This window comes from Pantherophis guttatus, chromosome 1 (assembly GCF_059756535.1).
Source record: "Pantherophis guttatus breed Tessera chromosome 1, ASM5975653v1, whole genome shotgun sequence".
Lineage (NCBI taxonomy): Eukaryota > Metazoa > Chordata > Lepidosauria > Squamata > Colubridae > Pantherophis > Pantherophis guttatus.
The window spans coordinates 60,607,198-60,626,982 of NC_142063.1; the positions used below are offsets into that span (position 1 = coordinate 60,607,198).

Here is a 19,785-nt window from a genome sequence, read left to right on the forward strand (position 1 = left end):
AACTCCTCCTTCTTGGTGAGATTAAGGGCTTCTGCTCAGAAAATGACAATCACTAGATAGGATGTTTCCCTCACCTCATGTTTGGTAAATAGAAAAATGACAGGTGGTGGGTGGGATTCTTGCTAGTTGTTCTTCTGTCACAAATCAAGGGGGAGGTGGAGCGGCAGCAGCAGCTGAAATAAGGGACAGCCTAGAGCCTCAACTCTGTAGTGACAGCATACTTCTCTTTCCTCTCTGCATGTGGCTGCCTCTTGGTGGGGGTAATGGCACCACTCACTGCTGTTCTGCTGGATGGGAGACAACTCGAAGGAATTAGCTGACAGGTTTAAGCTCTTACTTACACGGAAATTGTAACCCGGCTCAGAAACAGCCACAAAGCGGGAGGATTCAGAATTTCTTCTGGCTCTCCCTGCTAGTTAAGAGCTGTTTGTTGTTACCTTTCATTAATACAAGAGCATCAACTGTGGAAGAGCCATTAGCAGCCGGGATGAAGGCAACTTTGAAGGTACTGACTGAATCAAAGGGAACTTGGAGGATGTAACGTTCTCTTTCTGGATCAACCCTTTTCAACTTCCTCCTCAGCAAATGTGCCATGCAGGCTGGGGGATGATGGAAGTTGTAGTTCCCCTCCCCTTTGGAAGGCACCTGGATGGGGAGAAAATGGATGGGTTTTTATTACTGAAAAACCAAACCTATGCTGGAGTTTTCTGAAAACAGGAAGGCTGTGATAGATAAATAGATAGATAGATAGATAGATAGATAGATAGATAGATAGATAGATAGATAGAAAGAAAGAAAGAAAAGAGCTAGGTCAGGCAGGGCAGGGCATAGAGGTGTCTGGCCTAGGAGTTAGGGGAGTTTAACTTTGTTAAAAGTTGGAAGCAAGGGTTGCCAACTTGCTTTTTCCAAATCAGGCTTGTGTTATTTTTCACATCTGTGAAATAAGCAGAGGTACCCAGGTGACTCTTTCTCTCTAGCCAGAGAGGGACTAAAACTTCACCTGCCGATCAGCTATTCAGCGCACAAGAGCCTCACCAGGATACAGACGACGGCAACCGGCCCTGAGACCCACAGTTAGGCCAAGGTCGCGTTCCTGGAGCGCTTGTCACGGAACAAAGCAGATCGACGCCTTAAAAGCGTCGGGGCGAGCTCGGACGTCAACTCGGAGCGCAGCCGGAGCGCGGGGGGTGGGTGGGAGAAGGGTGAGCGCCGAGGGAAAGGCGCGTCCAAGGGAATTGTTCGGCGCTACCTGAAGGGGAGGTCCGTCTCTTTGGGTTTGGGTCACTGCCCCGCCACTCGGGCGCCTCAGAGCGGCTGTTGCTGCTTAAGGCCGCCGGGTGGTGGCTCAGGCGCCTAAGCCTGTTTTCCCGCCCTTCCTCTTTCTCTCAAAGAGCGCTTGACCGCCCAGTGGCCGCCGCCGCCGCCTCCTCCTCCTCCAGTGAGCGCTGGGAGACAAGGCGGCGGCGGCAGCAGCAGCAAGAGAGGCGCTTCCCCCACTTCGAGGCTCGCCTCTTCTCCAAGGGTGGCTTGAGCTCCGCTCGGGCGTCCTTCGTCGCTCTCCTCCTTGTGCCAGGCGCTAGCGGCTTAAGGAAGTTTGCGAAAGCTCCCCCCCTCCCCATTTTATCGACGGCACTGGCAAACTCTTAGTAAGCCGCGGTTCTCTCTCTCTCTCTTTCTTTCCGCCACATCTTTCGCGCTGCGGGAAGTTGTCGATGAGTGCTCCGCCGGTCATCCGGCCGCCCAGTCCTTCGCAACCCGGAGGAGGCGGCGGCGGCGGCGGCATCTCCTTCCACCTTCAGATCGGCCTCAGCCGGGAGCCGGTGCTCCTGCTGCAAGACTCCTCGGGGGAGTTTAGCCTGACCCATGTCCGGGAAATGGCTTGTTCCATCGTCGATCAAAAGGTAAGGCGCCTCGGTCCCCGGCTTGAATTTTAGACTCTCCGGTTGTACAGAAGAGAGAGAGCATCTGGCCTTCACCCAGCTAGGTAGCTACTCTTCCCTCTTCTGCCATTCCCAGCCCCCGCGGCCCACGCTTGCTCGCCTCGTTTGGGAAAAGTCTCCCGGAGATAGAGGCTGGGGGAAAGCCACCGCTTCGCGAAGGTTTGGGATTCGTTTTAGTGAATAAAACGCCAATTCCTTTGGACTACACCGTCCCCGAACTAGAATATAATGTAATAAAGTTGTAATGCGTCTTTTGTTTGTTCCTTCCAACCGAATCCCCTGATTTCCTCCCTCGGTCGCCCTACACTTTCCATAGTGGCTCGTTGGATTTGTTGACTCTCGGCAGAGTTTGATTGCCACGCGCGGAAAAAAAAAAGTTTACTGCTCCGCCTTCTTCTCTTCTCTCCCTCTCTCCTTCTCCCTCCCCTCCTTTCTCCTGTGTCCAAGAATGAGAGTTTGGTAGGAGGGGCTGGAAAGAAAACGAGAGATAGGGGCGCACTGGCAGCTGTCAAAATAATCCCTCGACCCTGCATTATACCCGCTGGGGAAATAAAAGTTTCCACTTTGCAAGCCAGAAAGCAAAACAAGCCGGCACGCTTGGCAGCCTGTGCTCAGCAAAGTAATCCGATGCTCGCAAACCGGTACGACCTGGGATATGTGGAATGCCGGCTCTGACCTTACAGATGGAATCCGGTTGCCAGTCCAGGAAAAAAAAAGACTCCTGGGCTGAAATACAAGGATTCCATAAATCCGATTTTTTTTTTTTTTTAAAAAAATGTGATTTCCCAAAAATATGCAGAGGTATTGCTTCTACAAGGGGACACTCAGTGGCTAAGATATTGAGCTTGTCGATCAGAAGGTCAGCAGTTCAGCAGTTCGAATCCCTAGTGCCGTGTAATGGGGTGAGCTCCCGTTACTTGTCCCAGCTTCTGCCAACCTAGCAGTTCAAAAGCAGGTAAAAAATAGGGACCACCTTTGGTGGGAAGGTAACAGTGTTCCGTACGCCTTTAGCGTTTAGTCATGCCGGCCACATGACCACAGAGACATCTTTGGACAGCCCTGGCTCTTCAGCTTTTGAAACGGATATGAGCACCGCCCCCTAGAGTTGGGAACAACTAGCTCTTATGTGCAAGGGGAACCTTTAGCTTTTACCTTTTTATTGCTCCTACAGAATTGGCATCTTGCAATGTAACCCCAACAGCTAAACTCTGCTGAGTCAAATTCTGCAAATTTCCCCAAAGTTGTAATCTTTGGATATGTCTGGAACTCTCATAACATCCAGACACCTTCTCCCTGCAACAGAGGTGACAAATTTAGGGAACCCCACATGGTGAATAAAAGTGCAGCCTCAAGCCCTATGCCTATAATATTGAAAATGTGTACAGTATGGTATTTTATGGATAGATGTGCATTTTGCAGCAGCCTTGTTTACTCATCTCAGGAACTATACCAATTTTTAAAAGTTATTTTGACCCTCTTTCTCATACTTTCCCTATCATCTGCTTTACCCCCATTCCTTCACTTTGAGAGGTATATTACCTTTTCCCCTCCTGTGGTACATCACAACATGTATTGATTTGGCAAACATGAGAATGAATGAATGCATGAGGCTGAGGAAAATAGGGTAATTCAAACCCCAGAACTGCTGACATGGTGTTATTTGTACCATTTTCATCTAAGAGCACTATCTGTCCCACGTGGTTCCCAGGAGTTCCCATCCTAGTTTGGAAGGTGGTAAAATTGCAGGGGCTATAATTTGGGGAAAGATTGTAACTTCCTCTTTAAAAGTTCAGTTCCAAACATCTGGTGGCTTCACAGAAAGCCTTTTAAGATGTGAAGGAGTACTTTATAGATGAACTAGCTTGTTATGGAATGGGCTTTTCAAGAAACAGCCAATTTTCACAGATGCATAAAATGGATTTAGAAAGTAGCCCCTGATGACAGTTGATTATTTCCTAGATTTCTATTTATCCATAGCCAGCTACCATTTGTTTCCCCCAAGATTCAGCTTCCTGTTTACTGAATGTTTTTTGCTGTCTCTCTTTTGTGTGTTTGTGTATGAGAAAATAATGATGTCATATTGAGAAATTAAAGCTTAAGAAAAAAATATGGTGTACGGAAGGAAATCTCTTAATACCTCTAATGGGAGTATAAAGGGATTTGCAAAGAAATGAACTCTTTTCCCTAATCAAGTAACCTTAGGTTTGCAACTGAGGGTCAAAAAAGTTTCGCCTAATACTTTGTTACATGTGTGTGTTCTGCCTGTTTAAGAAGGAATGCTATTGTTGACAAAATCAGAAGGTAGATGTAGCCTGTGACAGATTCCTGTGCTATCAATACTGTAGAAAACAATATATGTAGCTCAGAATTGAACTATGGAGGCCTTGGTACTCTCTGTGCTTGGTCATTTTCTTGCAGTCGTTTCATTACCTGACTCGGTAACATCATCAGCACTGAATCTGCAATCAAACAACCAAGCCCAGAGAACACCAAGGCCTCCATAGATTCCTTTATTCTTAGTTACTTTTTATTCTTTACTGACATCTTAATTTACTGTGGTTTTTGTACTATCAATGTGGTTTTGCATTGATTCTGCATTAAGCTGCAATATACCAAATTTTTATTTGTCTTATTGGAGACTGAATAGACTGTGGAAGTTCAGAAGAATGATGATCTGCTCCCATTGTAGCAATTATGTGATGCATTGTAGCTTTTTGACACCATCAAGTGACTTTTATGGTTGAGTGACTACTCAAACAGGGGTTTCCCACATTAAAACTCCACACACTGACTAATCACTGCACCCTACTAAGTAGTTGGGGATGAGAATTATATTGTTGCTGCTGCTGCTATTGTTTCATGTTGATTAAGATTTGCATAGATCTAATCCTTTTGTTTGTTTATGAACAAAGATGGATAATTGTTTTAAAATAGTTTTAGTACAGCAAACAAAGGTATTATGTTCTAGAAAACAATAAAACTAATATAGCATTGCATGATTCAGGTGGGGTATAGTGAGGAAAGAGTGATATGTAGTGCTAATAATTGTGTTTTAATTTAATTTTCCTAGTGGTAAAATGTTGTGATTTGAAGCATTGGTAACATACACAATTGTTGTAACAGAAAGGTGTTAGTACTTGGAAACAAAAAGGGACTGGTAATTAAATTATAATGTGGAAATCTGTAAGGTACCAAAGCACTTCATATTAGGCAATAATGAAGAGTGCAAAAAAGCTGTTAAAAATCAATGGCATACCCTAAAAATATCAAATCTTGTGGGCATAAGGACAGAAGTCTCAGACAGTTGCAACCAAAGAACCTGATAATGGAAGCCAAAAATATTTTAGGATTTTACCCTTTTATATTGGGGACTTCCCTAACTACATAACAGATACTTTTGACTCCTTGTTACAGGAAATACCGTAGCAGAGGCTAAGACTTCTTTGGCACTGAAAGAAAAATGACAGGTGTACATATGCGAAATAACAAAGTCTTATTTTCTAATACCTGTATTGTGCTCAGTGAACTTTTAGGTGCTTAAAGAAAGGTTTGTGTTTGGTACCAAATTGAATTTGATGCAAATTATTGGGATAAGTATGTCAGGGCTTTTTGTCCAGGACAAAAATATGATGTCAGAGTGGATAGAAACCTTTTAAAAGCATCAGTGCTGAATTTCAGCTTGGGGAATTTTCCGGTGACCTCTTTGCATAATAAACTTTGAAAGGAGAACCTGATCACTGCTCTATGGCTGTAAAGAGTTAGTGCTTTCTGCAAAAAAACCAAAACAAAAAACAAAAAACCCATCAAAGAGATGTAGAAACCATTAACTCTTTGCAGTCATCCAGTGATGGTTTAGATCAGGGCTTTCAAACTCATGACCTGAATGTGTCACGTGCTGGCCACGCCCATGTCTGGTTTAGTGAAGGGGAAAAAAGTCACGATACATCATGTGACGATTCGAGTTTGACACCCCTGGTTTAGATTTTTGCAGCCCAGATCTTTGAGATGAAAATATATGCATCTCTCATAGTCTTTCCATTTCATTGACTCACTATTGATGAGGAAGGTTTGCACTAATATTGGGTTCAGGTCCAGTTAAATGCATCTTAGAGTGTAGATGGAGTGATAGGATCAATTGCTCTTCAACCTTAGGATTTTCTTTTACGTCTGAACAAGTTTGGTGGAGCTGTTCCCATTATATTTGCTTTCATTTACATTTTAAAATCACGTTACAGTCAACGGTTACAAACTTAACCTCTTCTGATAGCTTTAAAAATAATTTACACAAAAACAGCATTAAGCAAAATCATTAAGACTGAAATTTTAAAACTATATCCCATTTTCAGTGTGTTAGGATTAACACATAGCAAGTTTTTCAACTACATCCAAATATGATATAAACAATAGTTTTGTTTAGATAGTTTTAGTAGCTTGACAATATAGGAGTATTTATTTGGGCTTTATTGTTAAAGAGTAAGTATAAGAAATGTACTTAGGCCTGATTTTATTGGTTGATCTTGTGCATGCTTGTGCTAAAATCTCATTTCCAATTTCTTGGAAGTTTTCTTTCCATGAGGAAGTATCTTTGGTTTTGTAAAGCAATGTCAGAACGCTTTACATTTTTTTCTGGTTTTTAAATTTGTTTATTTTTTTCAAAATGTGAACAGTGTTGATACTTGTGCTATTGTCTTCCCCAATTCTGTTTATAGTCTTCTTGTATAGAAAAAAATATATATTCTGAAAAAAAAAATCAGCTGAAGCATAAGAAGTAAAGCAGGCAGGTGATGCAATTATGTAATAAATCAAATAGGGAATATTTCCTTAGCTGAAATACAGCAAGGAGTATCGTTGGCCATATCCTCTTGCCAAAGCAGGACTAAAACTTCAGCTGCAAGATCCTACACCATATCCATGGAAAGGTGTAGGATCTAGTTTGAGAGCAAACTCTGATTTTTAAAAACATTCAATTACATTGAATGACTGACTATAAAAATCTAAAATACATTTCTTTGCAGCATTGATTCCAACTTCCCTAGCAGTGTTTATTTTTCTGAGAGAAAAAAGGAGCACCAAATATTGTATCCCTTGAAGAAAGAGTACCAAGGCACCTTATGCCTTGTGGAATTGTTCTGCTGCAAGTTTAAAATTTTCCTCTCTTCCTGTATCCAGACGGATTCAACACTTGCAAAGGAAAATGCATCAAACTATATGTATTGAATTTCCTATGATTCTGTTACTGAAGTATTAACTACTTCTACACAATGCTAAGAAATTATTGGTAACTTTTATATGAAAGAAATATGATTTCTTCATTCAACTCTTACTTAGAAGCTATGTTAAATGAGCCCAACATGTTATTAAAAGAGGAGAAAACAAAACAAACAACTCCATTAATTATTTTCAAACATTAGGAACATGTAATCCTTTCCACCAAAATCCAAGCCATTACCTTCTCTTACTTCCCATTAAACTGAAACAACTAATTAATTCAAATAGCATAAAAATAGTTGAAAGTTAATTTGAGCTAGAGCTTTCTTACAGAGCTAGAATTTTGGTGACACAATGGTTAGAATGCAGAATTGCAGGCTGACTCTGCCCACTGCCAGGAGTTCAATCCTGACCAGTTCAAGGTTGACTTAACATTTCATTATTCCAAGGTCAGTAAAATGGGACCCAAATTGTTGGGGGGGGAGGCTATATGTTGACTTGTGAACCATCCAGAGAGTGCTGTAAAGCACTATGGGATAATATATAAGTCTGCTAAGTGCTATTGCTATAATATTTATTATGACTGAATTCAAAACATGTATTTTAATAATTTCTGCCATATACTCCAAATAATCATAGTGAAACTGTGTTTATGCCTGGAGGTGAAGTGTCTTCCCATTTTGCGAGGAAAGTGGGGTGTCATTAGTCATTGTCATTAGCTAGAAAAGGTGAAGTTCATATCTTTATTTTGTTTAGACATTTATTAAGAAGCAAAAAGCTACCATAGCAATATTTTTTTAGCTTCACCTAGATCTTACACAGACAATTGGGTATTGTTTAGAGTTTTACATTCTACATGATTATATTAGTTTTCCTTTAAAACTTCTGGAAAGCTGGCAAAGGATAATGTGTTTTGTGTTCTGCTGTATCAGTTTAGGTAACCATGTCAAATTTATTGAATTACAGTGATGAAATTAACTTTGACATCTAGTTAGATAAGAAGTAAAGTTTAAAACTTCCAAGTATGCTTTAATATCTAATTTATAATATGGGGAAAATGCTATTTTTCTCAGTTCCAGAGGCAACAGTCTTGTCTGCCTTTTCAGGAAAAAGGAAGACCGAGTAGGAAGTCCTGTGAAGTTTGGGCTAAGAAACGACAAGACTTTCCCCTTTGTATTGGAGTTGTTGTGTGGGAAGGAGAGAGAGAGTGGGAGGAAGAGAGAGTGAGTGTTATCTGGCTGCATCCCAACTAGAGCCTTTACCTAACTTGCTCTGCAGGCTTTCCTCCTGCTTCCCGAATCTGATGAACCAAAACAAACACGGTGATGCAATTATCCATAGTTATATGCCACTTCTTTATTCTTCATTTAATCAAGGAGTATGTACCCTTTAACCTTAATGCCGAAGTTCTTGGTAACGAGCAGAAAACAATTATGAATGAGAAGAGAAAGAAAACTTTTAGGGGATGTATATGTACATCATGTTTAAGCCACAGGAGACGTGAGTTTGTGATTACACACCTACATTTTGGTTGTTCATGTGGACAAGGTGTTACTAGTTGGCTTCCTGACACACTCCACTGTTTTTGCATTTGGATATTTAGTGACAGGCTACCGATTCTATTTTCAGTTCCCCAGTGCTTGAGAATTTGAGTGCTGACAGCAGGGTGCATTTGGCACTTTTATTGGAGCCATATGGAGCCATTTGCTCTGCCTACCCTGACTGTGATGCCCATTATTATATACTTATAACGTAAAATTCTTTATTATACATACAAGTGAGTATGAGTATATGGTTTTTATTGAAGGTAAAGGTGAAGTCTGTTTGAACTTTTTAGTAGATTTTTGCTGTAGGATATACGTGAATCTGGACGTTCTTAGAAGAGTCAGGAAATTAATATTTACAGTCAGAGTTGCTGTACATGCATAAAAGAGAGTCACTAATAGCTATGGAAGTAGCACATTTATTGAGCGTCTATGACAATTTGCTGCCGTCAACTTGCCACAGCCAACTCACAATGGCCAACTATGGGACAACTCATTGAGGGACAAGAGTTACACTAATATCAAAGAAACGGTGTAATAGAATAATTAAAGAAAGGATGCAAAAGGAGGGACAGAATGAAATGTGAATGACAAAAATTAAAATAATTTTTATTTGTTTTGAACAATTAAATTGAATTAATAAATTGTCCAGTAGTGAGTTGTATCGTGGCAAGGAGCCTGAGTGGCGCAGCAGACTAATACTACTGTTAAAGGTAGTATTTAGGTTCCAGTTGCCTGCAATTACTGCGAGTTCAATTCTCACCAGGCTCAAGGTTGACTCAGCCTTCCATCCTTTCTAAGGTAGGTAAAATGAGGACCCGGTTTGTGGGGGCAATAAGCTGACTTTGTATAAAATATACAAAAGTATGAAGGCTATTGCTTAACGCCTTGTAAGCCGCCCTGAGTCTCCGGAGAAGGGCGGCATATAAATCAAAATTAAAAAAAAAAAAAAGTTGGCCGTGATGAGTTGTCCTGCAGTGAGTTAGCCATGGTGAATTGGCAAGTTGGCCAATTCTGTTTATTGAGCTATTGTACGTATGCGTGCAGTATACAATGTAATGACACTTAAGTGGATAAAAACCTTTGCATCACTTTTTCTCTCATATTTTCATTCAGTGCTATAAAATATCTCTAATTTTTCAGATAGACACTTTCTAGTACTACCAAGGAATTGCGTAGCTTTTCTTTCTTCTATATCTCTTTGGGGGGTTTTTTTGTTTTTGTTTTTTCTGGTAACAAGTAAGACAGAACATAGGAAGGCTCCAAGGAGCTGGTGTGTCTGTGGGTGGGGTTGGTCAGGAAAGCCAAAGTGTCCATTATGTTTCTGTGATTGAAGCCCGTTTTGCATGTATCAACATGGTCCAGATTCCTTCTAAAATTCAGTCGATGAGATAGGAAATTCCATCTTCCAACTAGTGTTCAGATGATACATTAGAGAATATTTTTCCCGAAAGTGTGAATATGTATATTTTAGAGCAATTCTGCCCTAATATTTCAAGAGAAGAGTCTATGAGATTTGATAGTGTTCATGTATTGCAATATTTTGTTCAGATGAGAAAACATTGAATTTGTAACAGGCTGTTTGACCATTCAAACAAACACAAGTGGCTAAAATGACTCACTTTGCACTTTTCAAATTTGAATCATTTTATGCATCCCTAACTCAAAGCATTATGCAAAATTAGGTGACAGTGCCTGACATCTGAAAAGGTTGGTTCTTAATGGTTCCTGCCTACGATGCCTCTTATATGAGGAGGAAAAGAAGGAAGAATTTCTAACTACTGAAAAGTTTATTTCAGTTAGCAGATCCCAATTCCCCAACTTGAATCTTAATTAAAACTCAGATTGCTTAGCTCATGGGAACACTTATAGCTTTAGACAGCAGCAAAAGACAGAAAGAGGAGTGCACATTTGTGGGAAGAGGCATGTAGCAGGAATAGCTCTGCTTGTAAGTAGCATGTGGGCTTGAAGTGCCAGGCCTTGTAATTAGGTCTGATAGGCACCAACTGTGCTTGGCAGAAGCTGAGAGAGTGTGTATTTAAGGCTTTACTCAAGCACTGTTAAGTGTTGAAATAGTTTTCTGTTACAGCTCAGACTGTGTTGATTGACTTCTGGATTCTTGGGTTCTGCTTTTACATAACTACATTTCTGCCTTGTCTAGTGAACCTTGGTATCCAAGTTGTTACCTGTATATCTGGTTTTTCTTTGTGTGTGTGTTCTTCACTCTGACAATGAGTCTGCTTTTCTTCTGAATCTGGTTTGCTGTTAGAAATTCTGTGTTTTGAAGTAGACTTGCACTGCAAATTTACATGGCTTAAATAATTTATATCTTGCTGAAAGATTGTAAGCCAAGGCAATTGTTTAATCTTACCTCATTCTAAAGATATAAAAAAGGACTCTACCTGTTATGTGAAATGTTAGGGATATGGGCCTAAAAAAAATCAAGAGTGATCCAGAGCGTTTACTCCTATTTAGCAGCATGGAACCATTTAGGAGATCCTGTTTCATACAAAGTTGTGTCATGACTGAAATTGCTTCTTCAATGATTGCTTTTAATGTGAACTTGGGTGTGCCAATCAAACTGCAGTGAGACTTGAATCCATTATTATAGGTAGTATCCAATAGTTGGTCACAGCATATGGCAGTGCATAGTTAACAATGACTGATCTTAGGTAGGGTTTATTCTGGTTAAATGAGAGATGACCAGGAAATCTCTATTAAAGCATATGGGTAGAGATAAAACTCAAGAGCTAAACCGTAGGAATAAATTCTTGATCTATTTAAAACACCACAGTAGTGATTAATAACAATTCTTCCATGTTTTCCAGAAGTTATTTTTGAAAAAGGTTTTAAAAGTTTCAAGCGTCTGCATATGTAGGTATTCATTTTCTTTCATCACCTTAAGTGTAGCAAATCATCTAAGTGTAACTAAAAAGGATTTAAAAGTCAACCAGTGACTTTATTAGCGCTGGAAAAATATCTCTTCAAGAAGAGAGTGATTATACTGCAGTATGTACCGTAAATGTTATACATAGCAGACTATTAGCTTGAAATGTTAGCTTTTTACTGTATCATTGTAAACAACAGAATGACTAGTTCAAGTTCAAGATTGACGAATAATACAAGACTTGTTGGCCAGATTAGGAAAAAAAATGAATTTCACATTTTCAACTCCAACTTTCATTTGTTTTCGGATAATCATTGCCCTGTTTCTTTAATGATATCATCAGAATGCAGTGAAAAAAGATGTTCTGTTTAGGCAAGCTTACTTGTTCTCTCCATCTGGTAGCCTTCTAGTGGCAAATTCCCAAGAAAAAACTAGTGCTGGACTACATGCTGGTAATTACTGGTTTTGAAAAGCTTTTTACTGGCAGTTATTGGGGAATGAAATAAATAATAGGTTCATCAACATTATGTGAAAATTAGCAATCTTGCTTTTATTTTATTCTGTTAATGCCAACATTCTGCTACTTCCACAAATCCACACGTTAATTAATTCAGCTGGAAACAGATAAACTGGTGGATGAATGTCTTAATCTCTCTGCTGGTTTCTATATTGTGATTTCTAGACAAGCCTGCTGTACTGTAGATAGTTTCTAATCTTTGCAGATTTCCTGGACTAAAGTGTGCAGTATTCCCCCGTGAATCCTTTCATGGCTGCTATTTTTACTTATTGTTTGTACAATTTCCCTAAATGTTAACCTGATTTGAAAAGGCTACTGAACTATTTTGTCAATGACAACTTTGCATGGCATTTCTCTGAATAGAAATTATGCATTCTTTCTGATAGACAAGGACTTTGGTATTCAGAAGGCCTAGTCCTAAAGCACTACTTCTCTTCTTATAAGAAGGAATGTGGAAACAATAGACAATAGTTGTAATTAATTTATACTGTTGCTAGCAGTAGTGATTCCTTAAAAATAGAATTCTGAATCAGTTTTCATTATTCCTCATCTATATTATGTTTACACTCAAAGTTATACAGATACACGCATGGGGCTTTATGCTTTTAATTTATTACTGTGAACTTGCAGTAAGCAAAACATTCAAACTGGTGTTGATGGCCGTTCCATTTTGGGCTAGGAAGTGTTTCTGGAGAGCCTTTGCCCCGGAGAAAGAGAAAGGAGCCAACAGTTTGACTCCCTATAAACGTCTGTGTTTCCATTTCAACAGATAATATATAAGGACTGGATATCTTGTGGCATTTTTTTTTACAATCACAATGAACAGATTTGTGCCATGTTAAGAACTCCTAGACTAAATCATAAATTGTTGCAAGGCTAGGAGATTTTTTTAATGCTTATTTTAAACTAAAATAGGGATATACAGAAACTCCTTACAAACAATTCCTATTTGAAATGTACTGTAACATCGATTAGTTTTCTGTCTAGTTTTAACTATTTGTTTTTTGCTGCTTGAGAGCTATAATTTTTGTTTTCTTTCTTAATATCTAGGTAAAGGTTCCCCTCGCACATACGTGCTAGTCGTTCCCAACTCTAGGGGGCAGTGCTCATCTCCATTTCAAAGCCGAAGAGCCAGCGCTGTCTTAAGACATCTATGTGGTCATGTGGCCAGCATGACTAAACGCAAAGGTGCATGGAACGCTGTTACCTTCCCACCAAAGGTGGTCCCTATTTTTTACCTGCTTTTGAACTGCTAGGTTGGCAGAAGCTGGGACAAGTAACGGGAGCTCACCCCATTACCCGGCACTAGGGATTCGAACCGCTGAACTGCCAACCTTTCGATAAACAAGCTCAGCATCTTAGCCACTGAGCCACTGTGTCCCCGCGTCTTAATATCTACCAGGAGTGATAATGCTTAGATAGTAGTACTCATACTTTTATGTGAAGATATTCCAACTTCATTGTCTCAGGAGAATGGCTTGAGATTTTGCAAATCTGGAGCTTTCCCCAAATCCATAAAGCCCACTATAAGGCAGCTTCTTTTGTTCTATATCCAATAATGATTAGTAAATTCCTCTATCTGAATGATTTGAAAACTGCTGCGTTTTTCCTGAATATGTATCCAGATGGACAGTTTTTTCCATGAAAACCTGTCAATTCCTTATACTAATAGCTCTATTTGAAGGTTTTAAAAATAGTATTTTTATTTCCATGAATAACGTAATGCATAATCATACAGAACGTTATCTGAAAACATCTTTCTTCTTTTCTAATATCTAATAATTCCCGGTGCTATATCTATACTGCGGCTGTTACCAAAGTTTGCAAAAGCTGCTGACAGACTCAGCAGAATAAATAAAGTCTGTATTGTGGAAAAGGTAGTGTATTGGATTGTTATTCCTCTTGGTTGGTTAACCTTACCTGTCATCTAGTAGTATTGTTAATTGACCTGGAGTGCCTATGTTTTATTCATTTATTCAAAAGATTTGTATAACTATTCATCAAAACAGAGTTACACACACAACAGGCTCACAACAATAACATGTCCAGTGATTCTTGCAAATGCAAGTGTTTTTATGAAAGTTGTGGTAATACAAGTAATAGAAGAATTATCCTCCTTTGAAGTAACTTTGATCAGTAGAAAAGACTGTCCGGTAGTCCTCAACTTACAAACATTTGTTTAGTGACCATTTGAAGTTAAAATGGCATTGAAAAAAGTAACATGACCGTTTTTCACAGTTATGAGGTTTCCAGCATCCCCATGATCATATGATAAAAATTTAGAAGCTTGTCAACTGGTTCATATTTATGACCATTGTGTCTCCCAAGATCATGTGATAACTGTTAGCGACCTTCTGACCAGCAAAGTCAATGGGTAAGCCAGATTCACTTATCAACAGGGTTATTGCAACCCCGCATTGATTCACTTAACAAATGAGGCAAGAAAGGTCTTAAAATGGGGCAAAATTCACTTAACAAATGACTCAGTTAACACTAGAAATGTTGGGCTCAATTGTGGCCATACGTTGAATACTTCCTGTATGAAATTAATGCTTTTCATTTTCAGGATGAGATAATTCACTCTAAAATACTATATCTCTAGATAAATATATCAAACTTTGTAGTTGATGTCTTGCAAACAGAAGAGCTTTTTGTGTTTTTGATTATTTTATTTCAAGATGAACTGATAGTGTGCCTATTGAAGACTTCTAAAATAGCCCAATCTGAGACATACTGTGCATATCTTCTTTCCCTCCCCACTCCATTTTTTCCCCTGACATCTGCAGCTCATGTGACTAAATATTTGATTTGCTGAAGTGAACATTTTGGATCTGACTGCCATGGTGTTTGCTCTGATATTACTGACATCTTACAAATGCCTTGCAGCGTAGAAGTAATTGTCTCCAATTCCCAGCATCACATTTTAAGATATTAGTATGCATGGATGCATGTGAAACAGAACTGCAGCTGAAGGGTGTGTGTGTGTGCGCTCATCATACTCTGCAAACTAATCTTGGTTTTTATTTGTTTCATAGATTGAATGGAATGTGGAAAGAATTCAAACTAGGGTTATTATCAGTTTTGATTGTACCCATTTTCTCTTCTATTTCAGTTTTGGAAAAAAAAGGAACATCCATTTTTTAAGGCAAAATAGTACAATGACTGAAGTGGGGAATGAATCCTGTAAAACAACAAGTAGTGGTAACTTATGGAGTAAGCCAAAATACATACTTTTATACTGAGAAAGGAAAATATTTTTTAGCGTAGAGAAATAGATTTGATTCCCTAAAGATGCATTACAATTAGATGGGGGGAAAAAAATAAAAAGCATATGGAAAATGAAAGCAAAAGTTGGCAGTTTTAGGATTGAACTTAACACCGCCCTGAAATTGCTATGGGACTCATAGACCTGAACAACAATGATACCCTTTTAAAAAAATTTTGCATTTTTGGATAGGACCAAAGTAGAGTGAGGTAATTCTCTGATTTTGACTGATCTGGAAAAACTAAGCAGGATCAAGTCTGGTAAGTAGCTGGATGGGAAACTACTAGGAAATTCTAGGCTGTAGGAGAAATCACAAATTGCAAAAATATGCTGGAACAGTTTTGTATCCATGAAGTTACATTAAAGTCAACTTGAGAGAGTACCGTCTTTTTTGCACTATAAAACGCACCGGACTATAAGACGCACATTAGCTTTAGAAGAGGAAAACAAGAAAAAAAAATCTGTCTCTGCCTCCCAGCATCCATCTGGTATTCATCTGGCTAGCATCCTTGCAGCAAACAGCAAATAGCCTGGTCAGCTTCAGCACGTTATTGCAGCCCCAGCATGTGGCTCATCAGGGCTCCGCTCCTTTGTGCCCACTACTGCCAATCGCCACCTATCGGTGCCGATCACTGCCACCACTGCCGTTCGCCTCCTCCTCCTCTGGTTGCCGCCTCCGATTGCTGCTTCTGCCACTGATAACCACCATTCGTCGCCGCCGCCTATTGCCACTGCCTCCAATCGCTGCCACCAGCGGCAATCAGTGGTGGTGGTGATTGGCGGTAGTAGTGATTCCCGCCGCCTAGAACAGCTGATCAGCGGTATTCTGGGAGACCGATCCAACCACCTATTAGCTGTTCGGCGGTGAAGGTCCAGCGTTCCCCAGTAGCAGCGATAGTCGGCAGCGTCTGTGACTTTGTATATGAAGAAAAATGCCTAGTTGGCATAGTGGCCTAATATATAACAGTCTGGTTTATTTTATTTGACCTTTGTTAGTTCCTCATATCTACTTTTGAATCCTTGCTTGCTTTTCTCCTATTCCTTCTTTCCTCCCATGTCAAGGCTGTTTTATTTGAATATTATAAATACTATGTATTTTTTTTTGCAGTACTTGAAAGTACTAAAAATGGACTAGGTTCCAATTTCAATATGGATTTGTTGATATGATCATGGATTTTCAATACAGTTATTTTTACTTTGCATGCTTAAACAATTTCAAATGTTATTACTTAGATTTCTGTGTTTTTTTAACATCATTTTGGGCTTTAAAAATGGTTCAGACATTGCTTTATAATGCTCATTATGGGAATGAAAATACAGAAGATAAGTTGGTACAACAGAGTTTTACAACACAAAATTATATTTATTTAGTAAGTAAATCTATCTTGGGGTCACAAGGGGGCTACCAGGAGATTCAAATCAGCACAAAAGCTCTTGAACCAGACGTTAGTCTTTTCAGTCCATCATAATAAAAACACAGATCTGTATGCAACTCTGTAATGAGATGGCATTATTTGTATGGTGCCTATTGATTTTAGTTTTGTACGAACAATCAGAATTATATATTGTTGGCTGATGTTCTGCAATTACAGCAGAACAAAGTTAACATAATTGAAACAATATACCAGCTGATTTCAGTAAATTGCATAACCTTGTCATGTCAACAATTTTACAACATTTGTTTTAATATCAACAACTGTAACATCATTTGTTTTTATTTTAATGCATTTGTTTCCCTTTCCAGCTATTCAAAACAACGTACACTTAAAACTGTAAAATTCAAAATTCATTATAGAAATTGTACGGTCAAGGATAAACAGAAACTCATGGTAGTTAAAAGCTCTTTCAGTTTAGAAAGGCTTAGAAGAAAAGTTTTTATCTGTTGCCTAAAGGAGAACAAAGTAAATCTCCATGGAGAGTGTTTAATAAAATGGCTCTGCATTTTTGTACTGAGTTAGGAAGCAGTGACTTACATCTACCAGGTTGAACCTCCATCATAACTATAAAGTCTTTCTAGACTATGTACTATTTATGTATCATCATTGTGTTCTGTTGCTGCTGTGATTTTATTCTGGATTTTTATTTTGGTGTGGTCGTGATGCTATACAATGCAATTACTTTTAAACTATACCATTTCTATTTATTCCCTGAATGTAAGAACTATATAAGAAAAGTTTAATTTACAAATATTCTAAGAAGCCTGTGCCAATAGCTTGCTCCTTCTATCACTATCTTAGTGACTAGGCCTTTTTCTAGATGCTATATTTTTATTATTACTACTTTACAATAAAACACATCCGTACAAAGTCTGTTTGCTGTATTTGAGTTCCTTTGTTCCCCTTTATTAGGAAATTTTCTCAAAAGGATGCTCCCAAATATTTATAAGTACTTAAAATCATCTAATGACTTTTAACATGAAGGCAGAAATTTTGGATGTTTAATTAAGTATCTATGTAAGAATCTAACATTATTGAGTAAGAAACTTGAATTGGTGAGAGAATTGCAACTGTAAAATTGTGGGCATTACTTAACATATCTTTCTTTGATACCTCAGATTGTTGAAGAAATAATTGTTGTATTCCTTTGTTCACAAAGGAGATAAAACATGATTATGTAGCAAAATTAAGGGGGATTAAGTATGAACAACCTAAAGTGTAACAAAGCGTTTCAGCTGAGGCAACTCTTAAACCTCTTGAAAAATAATGGCTCATAATATATTAACTGATAATGGCTTTAGAGAGATCCATTTGTTGAAATGTCCCTTATAAAGAGCATTGTCTTTTAGCCTTGCAAGTTTGTAAAGGGTTCATGAGGTTGGTAATACATTCCTCAGACAAATTATTGCTTTAGAAAAATGAATAAGAAAATTAGTCTCGCTGGGGGATCTCAGCTAATCCTGATTTTGGCGCCCCTGCTGTTCAGTGAACTGTATGCCACTAGCATAGATAAAATACATTTATTCTTTTATAAGGATTAGACCCAAATACTCTTGGATTTTTCAGTGTAAAATGTTACTTCTGAAACTGAAGGAACTAAATCATCTTCTTGTAACTTTTACTTGTAGGGGAAATTTGAATCATGAGTTTTTCAAAGAACTATCATGAATCTCCTTCAAGCTCCAGTAGGATTTAGAAAGGCTGAAAATGATATGACAAGTACATTTGGGAGTAAGAATTTTACTCTGAAATTTATGATTTAGATTGTGAGGAAGATATGTCATCAGTTCTAAAAAGGAGACAAGTTCTAAAAATTAATATTTTTAATAAAATTTGTAAAAAAAAAAGGGATTTATTTCCATGTGTGAGTTTGTTATTTGTACTTGTATTTTTATTGTTATCCCTCTGAAAGCACATATTCGCTAAATTAATAAAATTATAATGGTTTTTAATTTACAACTACATTAATATCGAGTGTTAAACAGTATATTTTTGTTCTCTCTGGCAGCAAGACTTTAAATCATACGCCAGTAGAAGAAAGAGAATTTCTGCACAATGCTATTTTATAAGCCATCTAGATCTTGTTGAGCTACAATCAAGCCAGCTTTGCCAATGATGCATTGGCATTAATTAATCAATAGAAACATCTGGATGGTAAAAAGTTCCCCATCACTGCTCTAGACAGAGGTCCCTTGATCTGAATGGATAAACTTGTAGATATGTACTCATGTCTCTAATGACGTTGGTACAAAATGCTACCATTTTAATTAAAATAATTTATTTATGATAAATTCAGTTTGAGATGCTGTGTCGTTGGGACTAAAACATTTTGAGGATTAAATGGAATGGAGAATCAGAAACTAAACAGAGGCATCCATATTGGAAAGTACCCTTTATATACATCTAATAATTTATCATATAAGCAGGAGATATAATTATTAGGTGCATAGAACATGAAATTTGGTTCAGATCTCCTTTCTGAACCATTCGTCTCTGTTTGGAAAAAGAGCTCATTTCTTGTTGGACTGCATCTTGAGCGGTCTATTCAGAATCCTCTTGAAGGAAAAGACAGGAAAGGGTGGGGGGAAAGGAAAACGAAGTTGATTACAAAACATCTTTTTTAAAAAGTGAAAAGACTGTTGAACATATCTATGGGGCATTTCCGCAGCAATGCAGTTTTGGTGACTAAAAAGTTAAACTATTTTCACAGGTGAGTTTATATGTTCAGGAAGTCTTGAATTTCTCATGAAAATATGATCATCTATATGCTGTGCTCTTATTTTTGTAAATAGGTATAAAATTCCTCATCACATGAAAACATTCAACATTGATTACTACAGTGTATTCAAGAGCACTGCCAATGGGGATTATTCCCAGAGGTGTTAGAAGATTTCTGTAATATTGATATGATGGAAGGAAGGAAACAGAAGCTCTCAATATATGAGATTATAACATCTACGAGCCTGTTTAATATATGCAGGAAAGCAG

General features: G+C 38.4%; 1 protein-coding gene across 3 annotated transcripts in view; it reads left to right on the plus strand.

Annotated features, from left to right (window-relative positions):
* Positions 1 to 327: 327 nt before the first annotated feature.
* Positions 328 to 19,785, plus strand: part of PRKD1 (protein kinase D1) — a 99,601-nt gene continuing 80,143 nt past the window's right edge. The window contains exons 1-2 of one of the 3 annotated variants that reach the window (XM_087875127.1): positions 328 to 505; positions 1,707 to 1,901. In XM_087875127.1, coding sequence (XP_087731253.1) covers positions 488 to 505; positions 1,707 to 1,901 — 213 coding nt within the window. In that variant the 5' untranslated portion in view covers positions 328 to 487. Of the gene's footprint in view, positions 506 to 1,189; positions 1,902 to 19,785 lie in introns of those variants that run through there. The other 2 variants (XM_034417950.3, XM_034417952.3) reach the window with 2 other exon arrangements.